The sequence below is a fragment of the Dermacentor silvarum genome, chromosome 11, assembly GCF_013339745.2.
Source record: "Dermacentor silvarum isolate Dsil-2018 chromosome 11, BIME_Dsil_1.4, whole genome shotgun sequence".
NCBI lineage: Eukaryota > Metazoa > Arthropoda > Arachnida > Ixodida > Ixodidae > Dermacentor > Dermacentor silvarum.
This window is the reverse complement of record NC_051164.1, coordinates 115,651,010-115,673,149: the sequence shown is the minus strand read 5'-3', so window position 1 is coordinate 115,673,149 and position 22,140 is coordinate 115,651,010. Positions and strand designations below refer to the sequence as shown.

At 48.8% G+C, this 22,140-nt stretch overlaps 1 protein-coding gene across 1 annotated transcript in view; it reads left to right on the top strand.

Annotated features, from left to right (window-relative positions):
• LOC119432846 (excitatory amino acid transporter 4-like) overlaps window positions 1-20,872 on the top strand; it is a 37,692-nt gene extending 16,820 nt beyond the window's left edge. Inside the window, exons 5-7 of the mRNA XM_049658416.1 lie at window positions 139-333; window positions 15,404-15,538; window positions 20,752-20,872. Coding sequence (XP_049514373.1) covers window positions 139-333; window positions 15,404-15,538; window positions 20,752-20,872 — 451 coding nt within the window. The remainder of the gene's footprint in view (window positions 1-138; window positions 334-15,403; window positions 15,539-20,751) is intronic.
• The last annotated feature ends 1,268 nt before the right edge of the window (window positions 20,873-22,140 follow it).

The window sequence follows — 22,140 nt, the reverse complement described above, 5'->3', positions numbered from 1 at the left end:
ACAGTTTATTGGGCAAACTTGTGACCGTGGTAGGGCAAAGCATATATGCGCGGTCGTGACATATAGGTATGATAACATTATTGGTGAGCCGTCGTTTGGCGCACTGTTCCCGTGACGCAAATTCAGCATCTTGCACAGCTCGGCAACGGCGCCGACGCTGATTGTGGCGCTGGAGCAAGGGCTTCGGATGGATCCACGGCTGGCGCGTTTCCTGGCGCCCGTCGGTGCCACGATGAACATGGACGGCAGCGCCATCTACTTCATCGTCACCGTGCTCTTCTTTGCACAGAAGAACGCCATCGCGCTCACCGTGGCACAGCACCTCGTCGTCGGGTAATTTAACCGGATATAGAACTTTGACACAGCGAAGGCGCGTAAGCTAAATCGACGAGAAAAAAATGCGAAATACCTCGTTGCGACCATTATGTTACCACCGACACTCATACGTATTAGCACAAAAGTAGCATACAGTCAGTTTCTGCAACAATAGTATACTGTGACTTTGGTTAAACATATGCACGTCACTGAAAGCCGACGTCACTGGTGTTCCTGGCATACCTATCTGGTGGCACACGTCTACGCTATAGTGCATCTGCACAACTTAGACGTAGTACCTGCGTGGACTCGCACCGAGTCACCGTAGCACGCAGAAAGCGAGTAGCGACGCTGCATGGTAGTGACATATACAGTGATACGCCGTGTCCCACAGAATTGGGTACTGCTATTTTGCTGATGAAAGTACTGAAACAAATACAGTCGACTTTCGCTTAATTCAAACGCACTGAAAAGTACAAGCGAGGAACCACTCCTTGCTATGGACGGAAAACTCATTCAGGTCGAACGCAAAATGGTCGAACGTGGTCGAACTATGTCAAGCACTTCATTTAAATTTACTTCTCTTGTTTGTATTCTAAGTATCCAATGGACCCGAGAATTAAGGGCCTGCAGTATCTCAATAAAAATGCCACTTCGGTTAATTCGATCACCACCGGCACTCCCTCATGCGCGCAGCGGTTACTAAAAGCTTGGAAACAAGAAATTCAGCAGATGGCGCTACTGCTTATCTAGGCGATGACGGTGACGCTGCAGCCTGTCCTGCAGTGATCATGACTTCTTGGGCTGTGTCTTGAACAATGTCAGTTTTGAGGATTTTGGCTGGGCCGACGACAGTGTTGCGGGCCACTGACCGACATGCATAGTTATTGAAATGTAGTATTGAAATAATTTGTCCACGGCGAACCGGACGCGGTGGATATGGCGTTGCGCTGCTGAGCTCGATGTCGTGGTTTCGATACCGACGTGGCGGTCGCATTTTGATGGAGGCTAGTGCAGGAACGCTCGTGTACTTCGATTTAGGTGCACGCTAAGGAACCCCAGGTGGTCAAAGTTAATCCAGTGTCCCCTACTACGGCATGCCTCATAATCAGAGCATGGCTCTGGCACATAAAACCCCAGAATTTACTTATTTTTCGACAGCGAAAGACTACTTCTAGCAATCGCCTCCATTTCACCCTGTGGACGTACAGCGAAGCTGTTGCCCACGTAACACAAGCGCCACCACCACAAGGCGTCGCACCGTCGAGATCAATGTGACGTCCACGACCTCGTTCGCGCCCTTTCCGTCGGTGCTTCGAGGCCGCGGCGCACGTTCGCGGCGTCCATACGCTTCCGCGTTTGTGAACCTCACTAATTTCATAACAGTCTTCGCCCTGATGTCTATTAGGGTCGCAGCACTCTGCGCGACCGGTGTAACGGACAGAGCGCTCACTCATGAAGTACATATGAAAAGAAAAGCTTATTTTCGAAAAACCAATGCGAACACAGGGAACTCATACATTGCTTAGAGTAACGGTGGTTAAAGTCTGGGAGGACTACTATGCGTTCCTACAATCAAAACAATTACACACTTATACAACCGGACTAGTTGCACGCAAACAGTTCACAAAGAGACACGGGTGTAGTTAACACTGACAACAAGAGGTGGCCGCTGTTTGGCCCCTTAGCACAAACAAATTAGAACACTTCCACATCAGGAAAGACCACAGAAAGTATAACCTTTCCATCCACCAGGGATATAAATGGGCAGGACCAGTGCCGCAGGAACTCAACTTCGCCAATTGGGTCTCTGGGAAGCTTAGTAATATCCTCCTAAGGTGAGCCAGCAAATGCTATTGCAGCCGCAGGCGTCGGCGACTGCCAACCGCCCTGATGATGATGATGATGATGATTATTGTTGTTTATTGGCGCAAGGGCCAGGTGTGGCCAAAGAGCGCCAGGACGATGGTAATGGCTTGTTAGTGGTATATTAATAGTCAATTATATGAAGGTTAGATGTGGCATGGCTGTAAAGGGGCCTAAAAGCAGTCGCTGTAAAGTGCGTAAAATCTATACGTAATAAAATTATGGCAATGACTAATGATGTGTACTATAGACATGAACAATACATTGCGAAAGAATGATATGACTTCCAAAATATTGCAGATGCAAGAATTAGCCAGAAGCACAAGTGCCTAAACAGAGCCCTTGAGACACAAGGGCCTGGAGGCATGTGCTATAAAAAACAATCACAGCAACATCCTCTGGAGAGAGGATGCGCTACGAACTTGTTGGGCTAATAACATGTAGCACAACATCATTCAGGAATGCGAGGACTGCTTTGGTGTTAAAGAGCGGTTCTTTACCGAGAAACATAGTGGGATGTAGAGGGACATAATAGCGATATGCTAGAGGAAAGTGTTTCTTCCTTTCTCTTTCGGCTTCCCGACACTCCAGGAGAACGTGGAGGACGGTGAGCCTCTCGCCACATCTACCACAGGTTGGAGGGTCATTACCACTCAATAGAAAATTGTGGGTGCCGTACGTGTGTCCTATTCTTAGACGACAGAACAGGATATCAGTTCGCCGGGTTTTTGTTATGGAAGGCCAGTAACCTAATTGCGGCTTAATCAAATGAAGTTTATTACTTGTTTCTGCGTCCCACAAGCGTTGCCAGTGGCTTCGCAGTTTCTTTCGCAAGAAAGGTTTTAAATCTGTTGCAGGAACAGCAGCTGTAGGGTTGATAGCGGGTGATGTGACTGATGTGGCCATTTGGTCGGCAAGAACATTGCCCTCGATGCCTCTATGCCCTGGCACCCAGCATATAATGACATGCTGGTTAGTTGCGTATGCTCTACAAAGAACAGAATAGAGCTCAATGAGAACAGGGTTTTTCTGTTTACAGGGTGACTTCAAGGCTTTTACGACGCTTTGGGAGTCTGTAAATATAATCGTTTTTTGAAGTTTAGATTCCTTTATATGCTTTACAGCTGACAATATTGCGTAGGCCTCAGCCGTAAAGATGCTTGTTTCGGGGTGGAGTACGCCGGATTCCGAGAAGGACGGACCGACGGCTGCATAAGATACTCCGACATGCGACTTAGAAGCGTCTGTGTAGAATTCTGTGCACGAGTACTTGGATTGTAATTCTAGGAAATGCATTCGGATTTCGACTTCTGAAGCGTGCTTTGTAACCTCTACAAATGATATATCACATGCTACTACCTGCCACTCCCAAGGTGGTAACAGCTTGGCTGAAGGCATTAGGCGATGTTCGAAGAGTGGGATATCCATTTCTTCACTAAGCTCCCTGACACGCAGTGAGAAAGGTTGTCTTACAGAGGGACGATTACGAAAAAGTGTAGCGCACGTCATATCGTTAACGGTATTAAAACACGGATGCTGATGATTAGAGTGGACTTTAAGGAAATATGTGAGGCTGGTGTATGTTCTCTGCAGATGGAGTGACCACTCATTTGATTCGACGTATAAACTTTCAATGGGGCTTGTTCTGAAAGCGCCAGTGGCCAGGCGGATACCTAGATGGTGGACGGGGTCCAGCATCTTCAGCGCACTAGGGGCGGCAGAGTGATATACCACGCTACCATAATCCAATCGTGATGAAATGACTCTCTTGTAAAGATTCATTAGACATTTCCTGTCGCTACCCCAGGATGTGTGAGATAAGATTTTCAGTAAGTTCATTGTTTTTAGACATTTCTCCTTCAGATATTTTATATGCGGAATGAAAGTAAGTTTAGAATCAAGTATGATGCCTAGGAACTTGTGCTGTTTGTTCACAGGTATTTGTTGTCCATACATTTCGATAGTGGGATCTGCAACAAGCCCTTTCTTCCTGGTGAACAGAACACATTCACACAAGAACTTTTGTGGGGGTTCACTTTGAAACCGTTTTCGTCTGCCCACTTGGATACTTTGTTTAGGCCCTGTTGTACTTGTCTCTCACACACTGTGAGGTTGCAGGATTTGAAACCTATTTGTATGTCGTCTACGTAGACGGAATAAATAATCGCTGGTGGTAATGAAGCACGAAGTGTGTTCATCTTCACGATAAACAGTGTGCAGCTAAGCACCCCTCCTTGGGGTACACCAGTTTCCTGTATAAATGGACGTGACAATACATTGCCGATTCTGACACGGAAGGTACGATTAGTCAAATAGCTTTCTATTAGGCTTAGCATATTGCCATGGATGCCCATTCGCGACAGGTCTCTCAGGATTCCGTAACGCCATGTTGTGTCGTACGCCTTCTCCATATCGAGGAATACCGATAAGAAAAACTGTTTATGCACAAATGCGTCCCGGATATTTCCTTCAATGCGCACAAGGTGATCAGTTGTGGATCGCCCTTCTCTAAAGCCACACTGATAGGGATCAAGCATTTTGTTGAGTTCAAGGAAATGTATGAGTCGTCGATTAACCATTTTTTCAAATAGCTTACATACGCAACTTGTGAGAGCTATGGGACGGTAACTTGCCGCCGAGGAAGGATCTTTACCTTGCTTCAATACAGGGACCACAGTCGCTTCTTTCCATGCGGACGGAAGGTATCCGGCAGCCCAAATAGTGTTGAAAAGTGCGAGTAGTGTCAGTTGTGTATCAGGGTGTACGTTCTTAATCATGTCATACATGACTCTGTCGGGTCCCGGTGCAGAGCTCTTACATGCGATCAAGGCAGCTCTCAACTCGGCAATAGTGAAAGGAAGGTTATGCGGTTCCTTCTGTCGACATTTGCGTACGAATGGCTTACATTCTTCTCTCTGTTTATATTTGAGAAAGGGTTGCAAATAGTGGATTGAGCTTGAAACACGCTCAAAGTGCTCTCCAAGACAGTCTGCCTGGTCCTGCAAGGTATTCCCTTGGTCATTCACCAGAGGCAACGGATGGATTTGGTGACCTTTTAGCTTTCTTAAGCCATTCCACACTTTTGCCTCCTGTGTGTATGAATTTATACACGATAGAAACCTCACCCAGCTTTCTCTCTTTGCCTGACGTCGTGTCCGTCTTCCCTGTGATTTAATGCGTTTGAATTCAATTAGATTTTCTGTACTTGGCGATCTACGCAATATGCTCCATGCCTTATTCTGTCTATTTCGCGCCTCTCTGCAGTCTTCGTTCCACCAGGGGACACGTCTTTTAAGTGAGCAACCATTCGTTTGTGGGATACACTTTTCAGCAGCATTGATAATAAAAGCAGTAAAATATGCAACAGCATCGTCGATACTAAAATTGTTTATAAAATCTCGTGGTAAATAAGTTAAATCTTTAAAATGCTCCCAGTCAGCCGATGATAATTTCCATCGAGGAATATTGGGAGGGTTATCGTGCTGCGTTATTAAGTTTAAAATTACAGGGAAGTGGTCACTTCCAAAAGGATTGTTAATGACATTCCATTCAAGGTCAGGCATAAGAGAAGCAGATCCAATTGCTAGATCTATTGATGAGTACGAATCATGTTGGGCGTTATAGTAGGTCGGCTTATTCTTATTAAAAAGGCAGGAACCAGAGGTCAGAAGGAAATTTTCGATGAGTCGACCTCTCGCGTCGCATCGCGAGTCTCCCCACAACGTGTTGTGAGCATTAAAATCTCCCACGAGAATGTAAGGTTCGGGAAGCTGGTCAATGAGGTTATGAAATTCAGTTTTTCCTAGAATATAATTTGGGGGTATGTATATAGAACATACTGTGACCAATTTATTGAAAAGAATTGCCCGAATTGACACTGCCTCAAGGGCCGTCTGAAGGGGTACATGTTGACAAGCTACGGACTTGTCTACAACTATTGCTACACCACCGGACGACGCAAGAGCGTCGTCTCGGTCTTTCCTGAAAATGGCGTATTGCCGGAGAAAGTTGCATTGTGTAGATTTAAGGTGTGTCTCTTGAACACACAGCACCTTAGGATTAAACTTGTGTAGGATTTCTTTAACGTCATCGAGGCTGTGTAGGAGTCCTCTGACGTTCCAATGTATTATTTGTGTATTCATGTTGAAAGTGTTTTGTGCTGTGCGTTTAAGAGACTAACTTAACTTACAGAGCCCTTGTCGGGCCCTGTGATGCGGGCTTTCTCTTTTTTGGAGCGATCGCGAGATTCTCGCGGCTCCTTAGGCGCAAGTGGCGCCGTTTGGCTGGTTGTTGTGTCCATAGCCTCTTGCGAGGCGCTGGACACGCGCTCTTGCGAGCGGTTGGTTTGACGAGAAGGCCTCGCCTCGAGGGACGAGGCCCTGGAGGCCACCAGCGCGGAGGTCGATGGCCCCTTCTTGTGAGTTGGCGGAGCAGCGCTAGCTGCAGCCGCCGAGGGGGCAGATGGCGTCACTGCCGGCTCACTGTGTGTGGGCCGGACAGCCGCCGGAAGCCGTTGCGACGCTGCCCCCTGACGCGCCACTTCGGCAAAGGTGTTCTTTGGCAGGTATGACACCCGCCTTCGTGCCTCTTTGAACGATATATTTTCTTTGACTTTGATTGTGACAATTTCTTTCTCTTTTTTCCACGACGGGCAGGACCGCGAGTAGGCGGCATGCTCGCCGTCGCAGTTGACACATTGCAGTTTGTTTTCGCAGGATTCGGATACATGTTCGTGGGCACATTTCGCACAGGTGAGGCGGCCACGGCAGTTCTGCGAACTGTGGCCAAATCTTTGACACTTAAAGCAACGGAGAGGATTCGGAATGTAGGGCCTGACTTTGATCTTGATGTATCCTGTCTCTATGGTCTCGGGCAGAACACTTGTACCGAATGTGAGAATAATGTGTTTCGTTTGGATCTCTTTGCCATCTCGCCTCATCTTAATTCGTTTTACATTGATCACATTTTCATCTTTCCAGCCTTCTAGAAGTTCAGCTTCGGTTAGGTCCATGAGATCGTCATCTGAGACGACACCACGAGTGGTGTTCATCGTGCGGTGCGGGGTCACTGTTATTGGTATTTCGCCAAAAGACACTAGGGTATGTAACTTGTCATGTTGTTTTTTGTCGCGGAGTTCCAGCAGGAGATCTCCACTTGCCAACTTTGTAGCCTTGTAGCCTGGTCCTATGGTCTCGGTCAAACATTTCGCAACGAGAAAGGGTGATGCAACTCTTACGCTCTTGTCTGGCTTCTCACTATGAATAACGTGAAAGCGCGGAAAAATTTCAGTTTTTTGGCCAAAAAATTGGAATGCTTCGGTGCGCGCCCGTTTCTGGCGGCGATCAGGAAGTGCGGGAAAGGAACTATCCATGTATGCGGAATTTGTTTCGGCGGTGGCGCCAGCCACCCACCATGGAGCCCAACAAGGGGACGCTGCAGAATCTGTAAAGGACAGGTCCTGCAAACGCCAACTGTACGCCACCACTATAACCAAATATGGAATATCCAAGGTTGGCTACCCACACAAGGTTAACCCTCGCTGCCAAGAAGATTGGAAGTAATATAGAAGAGAGTAGAAAACAGGAGAGATGGAAAGTGAGAGAGAAAGACGAAGGTTGGAGGGAGAGAGAGACAGGAAAAGGCAACTACCGATTTCCCCCGGGTGGGTCAGTCCGGGGGTGCCGTCTACGTGAAGCCGAGGCCAAAGGGGTGTGTTGCCTCTGCTGAGGGGCCTTAAAGGTCCAAACACTCAGCGTTGGCTCAACCCCCAGGATCCCCTTTTCCCCGGACACGGCTAAGCCGCGCACGGTTAGACGCGGGAGGGTCCAACCCTCGTGTGCTCGGGTACGTGGTGGCGCAACTCACCAAACGCCTGCTTGCGCAGACGCCCCTGCGGGGGCCAACCGCCCTGCAACGGTTTCGCCAAAGGACATATTCCCCGGCGGCGAGGACGAGCCTTCCGAAGACGCCTCGCGGACACCGGCCCCTAGTGTAATACTGGGAACGCCTATACTTAGCATGCATCGATGCACGAGACGTCAGAAGGTCGTGGCTACCACACAACTTGCGACAGCATGTACCGCAGTCTCCGTTTCCACAGTTGGGGCACCTCGCGGGCTGGACCCCAGCGCTGTAGGCGGTCTAGTGTAGGCAGGATTCTCCATGCCCTTTCCCACTGCATGTCCGCTACATTCTAGGGGAACCTAGTCGACGTTAATTCCAACCATGGAGACGTCGGTGGCGGGCTATTCAAGGTGGACCGGGCGGATACAAGCATTTCGCAAAGCCGCGCGGGCGCTACATTTCTTCGCTCCACCTCGGGGTCGATACCCTCCGAAGTGGGCCTAGGAAATACATGGCGAGTAGCCTTGCGGCTGCTCCTACGTCATCTAGGATTGTCATTAGTGTCTTAAGGACAAGCAGTAGCGCCATCGTTTCGATACAGGGCAAGCTGAAGCCCCCGAGGCGCCTTGGTAGGGCGTCCCTCTGCAGACGCTCTGTGCCGCCACCCCAGAAGAAAGAGAAAACGGCGTGGCTGAGGGCCTGCAGCACTGGTCTCGGAGGAAGTGCGACACGAGCAACATAAAAGAAATGCGCCAGAAAAATACACTTAACATGATAGGCTTTCTCTGCAAATGAGAAATTGCAGAGTCTTGCCCTCTGAGTAGCATTCTTAACCTCTTGGACGAGCGGTTCCCATACATTCGGTGCGACGCCAGATCGATCAAACTCAACTCCCAGAAGATTAACCTTTCTATACTATTTTAAGGTTGTGTGGCATGCTCGGTTTAAGCTGGTCGCCAAGAGCTTTTCGCCATGTTCAGCTTCGCCCCCGATATGCTTCCATACTCGTCGAAGCGCCTCAACACTTGAAGCAAACTGTCTGGGTCTCTGATAAACACGGTCACGTTATCAGCATACCATATTGCTCTTTGGGCATACGCTGATATCGCCGATTTGCCCGCGAACGGAAGGCCGCGTACTTTCGAATCAGCGCATATCGATCGAATAAAGAGGTCTATGCACAGGAAAAAAAGCATCGGGCTTAATGCGCATTCCTGTCGGACGCCCCTACTTATATATTATCGTACCCTTTGCCACTCCGTTTAAGACCAAGGTGCTCGACATGTCCCGGTATATTCCCCGGAACAAATCGACAACTTCTGGTTCAAAGCCATAGATGCGCAGTACACCAACTGACTGTCAAAGGCGTGCTCTTGGTCCAATGACACGAACAAACCTGGCGCCTTCGTATGTTCAGTATAAGCTAAAAGATCGTGGGTTAGCGACAACGTACTGAAGATGTTCCTGCCGACAACCAAACGGTTTGCCTACAGCAAATTACATCGGGCCAGTATTGCTTCAGCCTCTTTACTAATACTGTGGCGAATATTTTGTGATGCGAGTTCAACACCTTGATCGCACGCCAAGACGCAGGTTGGCGGCGATCTTTAACGTCTTTGGGAAGTAGAATGAGCCTGCCCTATGACTTAGGGAGCACTTTAGTATTCAAATTTTTGTTCAGTGTCGCGACCAAACCTGGGCCTAACTCGCGCCGAAATGCTTTGTTGAATTCGGTTCCTGAACCATCGGGACCGGACCCTACTTTCATCGCTCCTAGCACAGAATGCACTTCTGCAAGTGTAGTGGGCATTAGGAGGTCTTCGCTAACAGAAAATGGCAACTGCGGAACCTTCGGACAGAAAGTTTTAACGTCCTTCCTAGTAAGCCTGGGTCAGGTGTGTGGCTTTCTGAAAAGAGGTTTAAAAAGTAATCGAAGAATACTCTCTTGATGTCAGATGCGTTTTCAGAGACGGAACCATCCGTTAGGAAAACGGATGTCATGAATCTACCTGTTTCGTCTAGTGAGTGCCGCGGTCTCAACAACCGTGTGACTTCTGCAGGGTCCGTCTCGAAGTATATTCTGCTCGTACGAATTACCTTTCCGAGTTGATCTCAGTCAGAGACGATCATACCTAGCCCGCAGTGTTTCTCGAAATTCTCTTGTGGTTGGGGTCAAGGGAACACCAGCGTTTACTATCCTGATTCTTCTAGGAGTTTCATTTAGCTCGCATGCAAGCCTTACTTTGATATTCCGGCCTGCTTCTCTAGCCCAATGTTGCCACACTGGTTTTAAGTCAGTCCCACTGGCACTCCAGAGCGGGGTCGTTACTGTTTGCCAGTGTACTAGAAATACCTTGGCTTCTAGGTCCATAAGTACTGCCCGATCTAACATCCAGTGACGCTCGCCTTCAAAACGGGGGTCTGGCAGGCTCGTATAGAAAGCATTATAGGGTAATGATTCGAAATGTGACCCGCGTCTGCAGGAAAGGAACCAATTGTGACCGCTGCTACGGCATGTACTCGTATTTAATCCTCACTCTCGTAAAATCTACCTAGTCTCGTTGCGGATCTTCCTCGCTTCCAAGGTGCAACACACATTACCCCATTCTTAAGAACCCATGCATAATGTACTTTAAAGTCATCAAGTATATAGGACAGCTGACGCGCGTTGTCCACCGGCCTGCCTCGACCTGGGCCCTGAACATCCCTCACACTATCTCTATAACGCAGTTGAAATCGCCGCAGAGAATGATAGCACAATCATCCAACAGATAAGGCCTCAGCGAGAGAAGGAAAGTGTTCGCATATCTTTTCCGCGTAGGGGCGTACACACACACACACCACGCGCATGCGCAAACCCCCCAACTGAGCAACTTAAGACTAGGGCCGGTATTTTATAGCGATGCCTTTCCGGTAATGCCTTTTCGCGCTTTGTCAGTGGTCGGAGCGACGGTCCGCTCGCGTTATCAACGGGATCACCCGGCCGTGAGCCGTGGATGACAAGACTAGAGTAGAATAAGCCATTATGCATCGCTACAAAATCGCTGCCTAGGACGCGACCGTCACAGTCAACCGTGGTGAACACCGCTGAAAAGTGGGCGGGATGCAGAATGACTACACCAACCCCGCATTTACGCGAAGATGCCAAAGAAAAAAAAATCGTGAAATTAAAGCGCTTCTGAAAATCCGTGACATCAGATGGCGAGAAAAAATTCACTTCGTGAAGGAACAATAAATCAACACTCTTCTCTGGCAAAGTGAATCACTTCCGTTTGTCGGGTTTTGTAACACCTTGCAAATTTAAGTATATTAACCATGTCCAAACACGAAGAAAATTTGGGTGAAAGCCAAAGCAAAATTTACAACCCTGTCGACAGGCGACGGGACAGAGAACGTCCGCTACAGCGCCGAGGTATCGGACCCAGATGGGCCCGCGGCGCGCGACTGCTTAGTCGCCGGCTGCTTACTTGAAACGCCGAGTCATCGGCACTCGAAGACGTTGAAAGAAGATGTCGTTTCAAGTCCTGTTTATCAACCAACATGTCGACGCTCAGTCGCAGAAGGTCGGAAACCTGCCTCACGGGGTTGCGTAGACTTGGGTCCTGGCATTGCGCAACGAGGCACATGGGGCTCAGTGTCGTCGGGCCCGCCTGCACGCGAGGCGCTTCAGCGGGGGGCTGTCTTTTCATATTATCCATGTCCGCGTCCAGCAGGCCCGCGGGTTTGTTTCGCGTCTGGGCCTTCGCGTGGCATAGCAGCGGCTTCCGAGTAGGAAGCCCCGCGGCCTGTTCTCGTGTTTAGTCGCTGCGACGTCTGTACTCTCCGCATCACCTGAAAAATCCTGGTTCACACTAGACTGCAACGATGAATCCGGGGTTGAAACGTTCTCTTCCGCTGTGAAACTTGGTGCTGAACCGTCGGGACCAGTATTGCCGTCTTCGGTGGGCGTTGTCGCTTGTCGGCAGTCAGAGTTTCCAGGTTCTGTCTCCTCTGTCTCCTTCAACTGGGGCGTAAACGCTGCACGTGGTTTGTCAACAGCCGCAGTGGCCTGCGCCCGCTCTGCCAGCGCCGATCCAGCTGCAAAAGCGTATGACCTGGGCAGCGCCTCTATCAGGGGAGTGAATCTTCGTATACCTCCCATTGGTTCTCCAATAGCAGACGCTCAGTCGACGCTAGCGCCAAGGCGCACTTCAGTTAGGCCCTAGCGGTTGGATGACTGTACTACGGTGGCGAAAAAAGAAAAGCGGCACGATTTTTTTACCTTTCCCCTTTCGCTATAGCACTTTTTTTCTTCCTTTTTTATGATAACGTTGTTCCGCTCGTTTCTCCTTTCCCTATTGACTTTCCTCTCCCTCCCCTCATGCCTCGCGCAATGCTTTTTTTAATGCGATAGCAATTATATGGACACTTCAACCGGATTTCTGCCGTCGTCGTCGCCGTCGCTGTGAGGTTCCGTATAGATTCCAAAGGCGATAAAATCGTCGCCGAGCGCCGTATGCGCGAGCGAAAGCGCGCGGGGGCGCGCGCTATCACGAAGGGCGAACGCACGGCGGAAAGCAAACGTGACCGTCGCGCGAAAGGCCGTGGGGGTATGGGAGGGAGGGAGGCGGAGCGGCGCTGTGCTCCCGCACCAAAGGCGTATCTTGCCACTCAATCTCCCACGCGAAAGCAAGAAACGGGAAGAGGGGGGGAGGGGGGGGGCAGCTTCTCCTCTGCCAACTTCTCCGCTACCCTTTGCCCGGCGGTGCCGGTCGCCCGCACCATCTCTTATCTCCACACGGCTCTAACCTTTGTATGCGCTGTGCATTCGCCGCTCAGTTTCCGTTGAAGCGATACACCGCGCGAACCTGCGCTTGCTGCCAGCGTTTTGACAGTCGTTGGCTGCGGTCATTCAGTGTGATCTATTCATGTTTCGTTTGTGCGCGCTGACACTATGATTGTTAATTCAGTTAGTAAGCCAATGTGTCCAAGTTTATGCAGCCGATAAAACTACTATCCCTACTCCGAATAGCTCTTTACTAATTTGCTATCGCAATCGATGCTTCGTCTTTCGGGCGAAACTGAGACATTTTTTTATTTCTTTAGCTGTCCGTGGCGCGCTCTTTTTTCAATTTTTTGTCGCGGGCGTTATCAGACGCACCGCCCGACCGAAGCTCGCGCTCCGCGTTCCTCTCCTGTCCAGCCATGCCATTCGTGCATTCGTGCTTGTGCGCAGTGGATTCTTTTTCCGTTTTCATGCACGCAGTCAAGCTCATTATTACAATCAAGCGAGCATGTGCCCAAATTGTATTAAAAAATAATTCCACTTACAACACAACAGTTGTAAGCGGCTTTGGGAGCCAGCGGCCGAACCACAGTTGATGCAGTGCCAACGGACATGGGTTCGGCCTCGTTTGAATTCAGAGAAGCGCAGAGCAAAATTAGTTTTGAAGAAAGGCTCAGGAACATGAATCGAATAAATGGGCGGCTAAAGGGCACACGTATCTGTACCTAAACCGCGTGCACGCAGAATGGAGGAAGAGGTCGAGGTCAAGGAAATTGTCAACCAAGTACAAGGTAATTGAAAGTGTAGATAGACAACCAGGAGTCATTAGAAAGAATGTTAAAGAAACAGAGACAGCGAATTGGATTCAAAGAATGGAAACGAAAAAGACCATGGAGATTTACAAGAATGAGAAAAAAAGCCGGCAGATCCCACGCCCTGTGGGAATCGATGTTATGCGAAGTAGTGTGCGGGGAGCCTACCAAGTTAACTAAACGAGCATGAGAGTACCAAGACGTAGGCGGCTCTTTCATGACCGACATGACACGCATGTCATGACATTCATGTCATGAGTCCTCAGGAATCCCTTTAGCTACACCTAAGAGACCTTAACGCGAAAGCCTTAGTCATGCTCATGACTATGACTTCGACCCTCAACCTTTTCCTTCACTTAGTACCACACCCGAACCCATTCCATTGGTTTTTGAGTGTTAATGATTTTCGCTGAGTCACTGTCATGACCTACATGACATGCATGTCATGACATTTATGTCATGACCTATCACTTATGTTCGTCATACACTCCTGTCATACTATGCCAATTTGGTACCTACCAAGTTAACGAAACGACCATGAGAGCACCAAGACGTAGGCGGCCGTTTCATGACCTACATGACACGCATATCACATTCATGTCATGACATATCATTTATGTTCGTCATATACTCTTGTCATAGCATGCCAATTTTGGCACATACCAAGTTAACGAAACGACCACGAGAGCACAAAGACGTAGGCGGCTAGATAGATACGGCCAAAGTAGCAAATGTTCGTCAAGAAATGCTTTGCATTTAAAAAGAAATTAAAAGGGAAAATCTGTACGATAACACGAAGGGAAGTGCCTTGCTATTTGAGGCTCGAGCTGATTGCCTACAGACAATAACATACCGGAGCACATATTCGCAATTAGATGAGGCATGTGTATGCTACAGCAATGATCCGGAGACCACTCAACACATCCTAATGGAATGCGAAGGGATTCACCCAGTGAGACCAATACGTAACGTACAACTTCCAGAAGCGCTTGGATTTAAAGCACACGGAAGTATCACCCGGTCAGCAGCCGAGATAAACAAGAGACGTTTAGAGTATTGGTGGAAAAAAAGAAGGAAAGAGACTGATACGACCGGATCCATTACAGACATATGCAGCGGTACAATGTAGATAGAGAAGATTAAAGAGATGTATACAAGAATGCTAGAAAGAATGGCATTGATAGCTTATCTGAGTAACTCAAGCAGGCTATGTGACAATTTGTCCCAGCGCCGTTTCAAAGGGGATGCCAATAGATCATCATCATCACCAGCCTTTCGGGAAAGAAAAAAAAAAAAAGAACCAGAATGCTCGCCTTCGCGCATAGCGTTCGACGCATGCGTTTCCAGGTAAAGATTACGGTTGCATAAGCTGCAGTTGCCAGGCAACGGCAACTCTAGCATACCAAACAGGGAGTGACGTAACTACACTTTCGCATGTAAAAGAACCTGCCTAGCAAATTATTTGTGTTGTGACAGTGCTATGGGAAGGCCACGTATAGTGAGGACTCTTGAAGAGCAGCATGCATACGAGGCGCGGCGAAAGTGTGATTAAATGCATTTCTATTCTCCCCTGTCCACTCTTTGTAGGTGCACGAAGTAGCGGCGCAAGCCAAGTCGCAGGCCGTTAAAACGTCTTAGGCTAATAATTAGGCAACGTGCATGTCGCCATGTGAATAATTTCAAGCTACGTCGCAATGATTAATCGTTCTAGTCATTTACGGCTTCGCTGTCCAACCACCTTTGCAGCGTGGATTGGAGACCAATGTTTTTGTCCCAGCGTAATACTGACTGCGCTCAACAGGTTGGTGTGCAGCCTGGCCACCCTGAGCACTAGTCCCACACCCCAGGCCAGCCGCGTGGTGCTGGTGTACCTCATGATCTCTCTCGGCATCCCGCTCGACGGCGTCGGCATGCTGCTCCACACGGACTGGGTCATGTACGTTACCGCCTGCCAGGCTTGTGACATTCTAAGACTACCCAAAGCAGGGCGAAATCGCTCTTGTCAGTACTCTAATAAAGGTATACAATTATAGACACTGCTGTATAGATATTGTTGTAATAAAATGAATGTTTAAATTGGCGAAACACATGGAACGAAACACACCACCTCAACTATACTTTGACATATGTTTTGCTCAGATTAAGCAAAGTTTTAATATAGACGGCTCGAAAGCAAGGGTAGACTTAAGGGTAGAGGGTAAGGCGGTCGGTCGGGACAGAGAGGTCGGCGCTTGCGTTTCCGTGCCTCGCGCGCGCGAAAGACAACCGCGCGCTTCCGGCCTGCCTTCCTCCCTCGCGTTCGCTAAATTGAGCCGCGATTACCGGCTCCCCTCGTACGCTTTCACTCGCACACACAGCGTACGGCGATGATTTTATCGCCGTTTATACAGAACCTCACGGCGACGACGGCGACTACTACGACGGCAGAAATGCGCTTGGAGTGTCCATATAATTGTTACCGCAATAAAACGAAAAAGAACGATATTTTTGAACGGAACGAAAACGTAACCGACACGTTATTTATTATTTTGTTCCGGAGTGAACCTAAATATTTTTGAGCGGTTTTCAGTTCAAGGGGAGAGTCGGCAATCCGCAGCAACCAACGTCAGGCAACGTGAGAATTAGCGCTTATCTCAGGGGTCTGCAAAAGTACGTATCTCAGGCAGCGATAGTGCGAGCAATAGCCGGTCGAGCGCTCCACGAATCTAAGCCTGCCGCTCGGTACACGATCAGATCGAGATAGTAGCAAAACCCAGGGCTTGCGCGCCGAAGAGCTCATCGTATCGTTTTCTACGGGCACAACGCTTTGTTACCGAAGCTTTAGCGTTCGTTTAAGTTCGTTTTATCAGAAAACAGCGGTCTCGCATTTCGGTGGGTACACTCGATGACGTGCTGCTTCTGAGATCATCCTAAGTGCCTTGACTTAAGGCATTGAGCATGATCTCATAATTCACAATAGCCTGAATACCGCGAAGCAAGGACGGCCTTACGGAGGACGAGACGACTAGTGCAAGCCCTCGTCGTCAGCCGCATCACATTCGCGCTACCATATCAAACCACGCGCAAGACGGTTAGCGCGCGCATAGACAAATAAATTGAGAGAAATATATTTGAGAAATATATTGAGAAAGCTATTCTCAAATTATTGAGAAAAATAAATACTATGTTTTTATCGTTCCTTATTTGCATGAGAACCAAAACCGTTATGAACCGACATTTTTGCATGCCAACCAAAACCGTTATAAACCGTCATGGAACATCTTTTTTTTTCCCGTTTCGGAGCAGCACCGTAATGGAACTTTCTTCAGTGGAACGAAACTAAAACCAGAACGGAAAACATTTTGTTCCGACACCCTAGGTCGGCGCCCAATAAAAACACAACGCGGGAGCCCTTCTGGCCATTTCTGTAAGAGCTGTCCAAACGAGGGAAGTTTCTTACTGTCAATATAATAATCCTGGGCAAAAAGAAAGTACAGAATAAATTGCAGGCGCTATCTCTTTACCGAATACGTACAGTGAACGGCCATTGCGCGCGGTCGACGCGATGGAGTCCCCCGAACCGGCTTTTTGCGTGAAAGGTAGGCATTCGTTGAGAGCAGCCGATGTGACATATGCTCTTATAGTGTGCTGTCCGTATAACCAAATGGATCATAACATAACGAAGCCTCAATGCAGCGATCGCACGGGTTCGCAGCGACCGACTGCACGTTTGCATGCATGTCCGCGCACAATGTTTCGCTTTCGCTGCGAGCGCGTTTTTGCACCGTGCCGTGAACTTGAGGCCGCAGCATATTGCTACGGAACAGTATTTGCCTTGACGAAGAGGCGAGCAGTGTGAAGACGACGACGAAGATTAGAGGCTACTGCGGGCTGTGGCTTCTTGGCCAAGTGCGGCGCATTTCTTTGTAAATATACTTGTATATAGCTTTTCGTCTGCGTCTTCCTACGTAACAATATGAACATTTGACAGTACACAAGCAACCATTGTTGCGTGGACGCTATCAGATCTGTTCAAAAATAATTTTGTTATAACTAGGGACTTCGACGCTATACGGCGACTCGTGATTTGCCATCATGACGATTCAATCGTCGTTTTTTTTTTCTAAAGTCTTGGACAATTCAATATCGTTATTTCTCAAGTTGAGTCGCACTGTATGTTTATCGGTCTTCTCAGCGAGGAATTTCCCGCTGCTGCTTTTAGTTAATCATTAACTGTTTGGTGCTAACACAAACATGAGCATGCCATGCCTTTTTTGAATGTGCTTCTTACCGCTCCCTTTCCATTCTGGGGAACTAGCCAGTATCTCGAATCAACAAGTTCATAGACCAAATCTTCATGACATTAACCGGGCAGGGCGCGCGGGCGAGATTCTCAGTGCGCGCTTTCTGTTACTCACCGGACATCACAGCCCCAACGCCGTAGCAGAAATCTTCCTCGCGGAAGTGCTTGCTACACACCCGAGCCGATGGCTGCTTGCCGGTTCTAAGTTCCGCAATCCAAGCTACGCGTAGCTTCTTGGCCTGCGGGTACGTGTGAAGGCTGACACCGTAGCGTACGCGTCCGGCACTGCGGTACCGAGCGATAGCCTACCATGTCGGACGGCTTCAAAGGCAGCCACTACCTATTATAGTGATTTCAAGTGCTGTCTAGCGGGCACCCGAAGCGGGGAAACATCCCCACTTAATAAGAACCGTAGCGCAGGTGGGACTAAACCTGTGTTGTTTTCAGCTCGCGTCGGCGCTTCCGAAGCAGACGACGCGGCCGCTGAGCCCACGTGATCTCTTATACCACGCCAACGGTGGCGCCAGCTTTTCCAGTGGTGGAGCTCGCCCCCAATACAGCGTCCATGTTTTGTACTCCTGACTTTTCGAGCCATAGAGAGCCTATACCGGTCGGGCTGTGCATATATCTGTTGTTCTATGAGGCAGACCTCGCCGTAATCTGAAACAGACAAAATGCCGTTTGGGAGGTTAGAGAGGCCCTAAAGAGCATCACTACATTTCAGTTCAGACTTAGTACGGGAACAAACAGCGCTAGGACGCGACGAAGTGAGTAGACAGACAAGGCGCTGAACTAACAACGACTGGTTTATTGCTGTGAAAGCAATATATACAAAGCACAGGTTCAGCGCAGAAGGCCAGAAAAACACGGTTTCTGCGCCGGGAAGGGAATAAAAGCATCACATCACCGTGTCGTCAAGGCAGGTTATCATATTTTAACAAGTAGTTAATCACGCGCGTCGTCATGGCAGGTTATCATGTTTTTTAACAAGTAGTTAATCTCGCAGCTATGTAGAGAAAGAGAGGGTACGCTGACGCAGGAGTTTCCGTGCGATTGAATGCAAAACGCTTCCCAAATCTCGCGTGCTCTTTGATCTTTATACCTATCTATTATTGTGCAGTCTTCAAAGAGAGGTTTGCAGCCGCATTCTTTGCAGTGCTGGGCTAAATGGCTCGGTACAGACCCTTTCATTGCATACACTGTTTGTTGCGTTTGCGTTTGCATTTGCTGTTTGTTCCCTTACTAATGATGTACCAACCAGCCCAGACCAGCACACTCCTTCAGTTCAGACTACCAACGAATTCCTTTAAATCACTGTTTTCATTCATGGGGCGGCAAATCGTTGATTACGAGTTGTGATGGATGAAAGAAAGCGATGCCGACGACGACGAAGTGCGCACGGGTTCTTTCGTCACTGGACCACACATGTGAGTGATCGCATAAATCAGCGATGGCCCTCTGTTATGCCAAAGATGTGTCGTGCCACGATTGGGCCACGTATGGCGAGCACGTAGTGAAATGCTTCGTGGCGAGATAGGCGCCTAGTCATCGGCAGATGGAAGACAGCGGGCCGAAGTGTCGGACGCAGGCGATCAATGCTCCATGGAGCCGTCCCTTGGCCAAGGCGTTCGCCAGCCCGAGTACTGCAGCTCGGAGCGTGGCCTGCTGTGCTACTCCTTGCCGCGAGCACTGCGGCTCACGCGAAAGCTGTCCGCTGGGCAGGCTGACCATTCCTGCACTGCGGCTCGGACGCAGGTTGACTGCTGAGCGGTTGTCCCCGGTGTGTCAAGAGCCATCGTCTCCTCACTTTCCAACATCGACGCTTGTTCTACGTCATTGCGTCATCGCCCCTCACTTCGGCAACCTCTCATCTCCTGTACACCCTACCGTGAACTGTTTCGAACTGTTTGTTTCTCGGACTCACGGCAGCCTTAGTTGTTCTAGTCTTTTACGTGTGTCATGTCATGTGCTTTAACGTTCTGTGCAGTTGTAGTTTTTTTTTGTACTTTTCATAAATGTAGCTTTGTTTTCATCATGAGTTCGACTGCTTTTCTTGCGTCCTTTCCTCATCGCACGGCACGACAACCAAGTGTGACGAAAGTCCCGTAGTTTCCTTTACACTAGTGAACTTTCCTTTATTGAATTTCGCGACGGGACCTGAGCTCCGGTACGTGAATGTGACGTCATGAATTTCAGCGTATTTCTCCTACATGCACCGTTTTGCAGTAGGAATAGTTCGCGAAATTAGCTAGAAGTCCTTGGTTGTTTTTTTTTTTTTTTTTTTTTGAGAATGAATTGCAGTGTTTTTTACCGAAAACGTTAACCCGAGCTGACGTCAGATTCGATGAGGACATGACCAGCTGGAGCCAAAACTTCCGGGCGCAACCAATGTTTAATTTTTTTAGTCTTACCAAACCATGCACCTCTGCCGACAGGATTAGCCATATCGCGAATAAGCTTAATTTACCAACTTTACCTGACCTAACACTCGTCTTTCTTTTAGCAAACCTAGCATTTATAGAGCCGAATCGAACGCCACGCTTATGATGATAACGTGCAGAAAGACTCACAGAATGAGTAAAATCTGACGCTCATCGTCATGCCCCCTTAGAAAACCTGAGGTTGGCCGCATTGGTTCAGTCGGCGGCTACGAGAGTCGATAACCTGCATAGAGCACGACCTCAATGCTTTGAGAGGTCAGCGATCCGAGTGTTATACAGGGCAAAACGCGCGTGTCGAAAACACGCGTGTTTTCACTGGAGCGCGCTTCATCGTGCACTACGCAAAATGTATCGATGTCCTCGAGAATGTTGCGGAGGCTGGTCATACTCCGTTCGCAAAAGCGTTTCCTGTGCATTGCGTCGCAGAAATCGTCTGTCCACGGCGGTGAACGTGCTGGGCGACGCCGTGGTCGTCAGCGGGACACAGGCACTGTGCCGGTCCACGCTGGAGGCGCCCGGCCGCGACGAGGACGGCCACCCCGAGTGAACTTCGCTGCAGTGATGATTTAACCACGAGCACCACACTACGTGGCGGGTGCGATTCCTGGCCGTTGTGTATACGATGGCATACCAGGGAATATTATGTGTATAGTTTAATTAAACCGAAACCAACTATTTGCCACGCGTACCTCTTTAACGTTAAACCTTGACTATTTCGGGTGTAGTCTACAGAATACACTGCCAGGAAATCAGGGCCCGTATTCAGACACGAAAAAAAATTGCTTATGCTAGAATTATTCTTAAGAGTAAAATTTCAGCCAATCTTGGTGCCGAACATGGTCCCGAACATATCATTAGCAAAAGTAGTCAACCTATGGCAAAGAGCACATAAGAACGAAAAGCTTCTTCTTCTTCCAGGGGTTTTACGTGCCAAAACCAGTTCTCATTATGAAGCACAACGTAGTGGAGGGCTCCGGATTAAATTTGACCACCTTGGTTTCTTTAACGTGCACTACAAGAACGAAAAGCTTTGTGAATCCGGCCCCAGATATTTAAAATACGTGATGCGAATCGGAAATCAACGTAAAGAGAGTGAGTTACGATCTGAACAAAGTCGTGTGTGTGTGCGCACGTCCCATCTTGGGCCCAAAAAATTCACCGACGATTACCGAACGGCATACTTCCTAATGCGAAATTTTACCAGAGCTCTTTATGTGTTTTCACTTCGCGATATATTGGCTGGCGCGGACAATCTGTCTCGTGAGGCACGTTGTAAACGGAGCGAAGTGTGGCGAGACTCCCTCGCTAATCGGGATTTCGCGAGAGGCAGCCCGTGGGTGACTCGTGGACGCGATTTACAGCAGCCGTCACAGACAGACCTCCGCTCATGCAGCCCTTTGTTTCCATACAGACGATGCGCGCTACTCTGGCGCCATCTCGTAGCCATCGTCACCGCAGAGTCCGTCTTGCGCGGCACTACACGCTATACCCTACTCCTCCTTCGCTTTCCTCCTCGCGCTCTCTTTGCTATCGCCGTCTTTCATCTCCCGCTGCGCTCCGCGTTCGCTTTCATCCTTCGTTGTGCTCATTCGCTCGGTTACGAGGGACAACGCCGACGCTCGCCGCAGGAATGGGCGCCTAAGGGCTGCGCTCTAAAGACAAAGCGAATTTAGGGCGTCCACCCTTGCCTTTCAATATCTAAGAATTGTATAGAAAAATACAAACAAATATAAAGGGGCCAGACGTCGAGTACAACCTTTGCATGATTGAAATTTATTACAAGGCTTTGTATACCATTCAGTACACGTAGAGAAT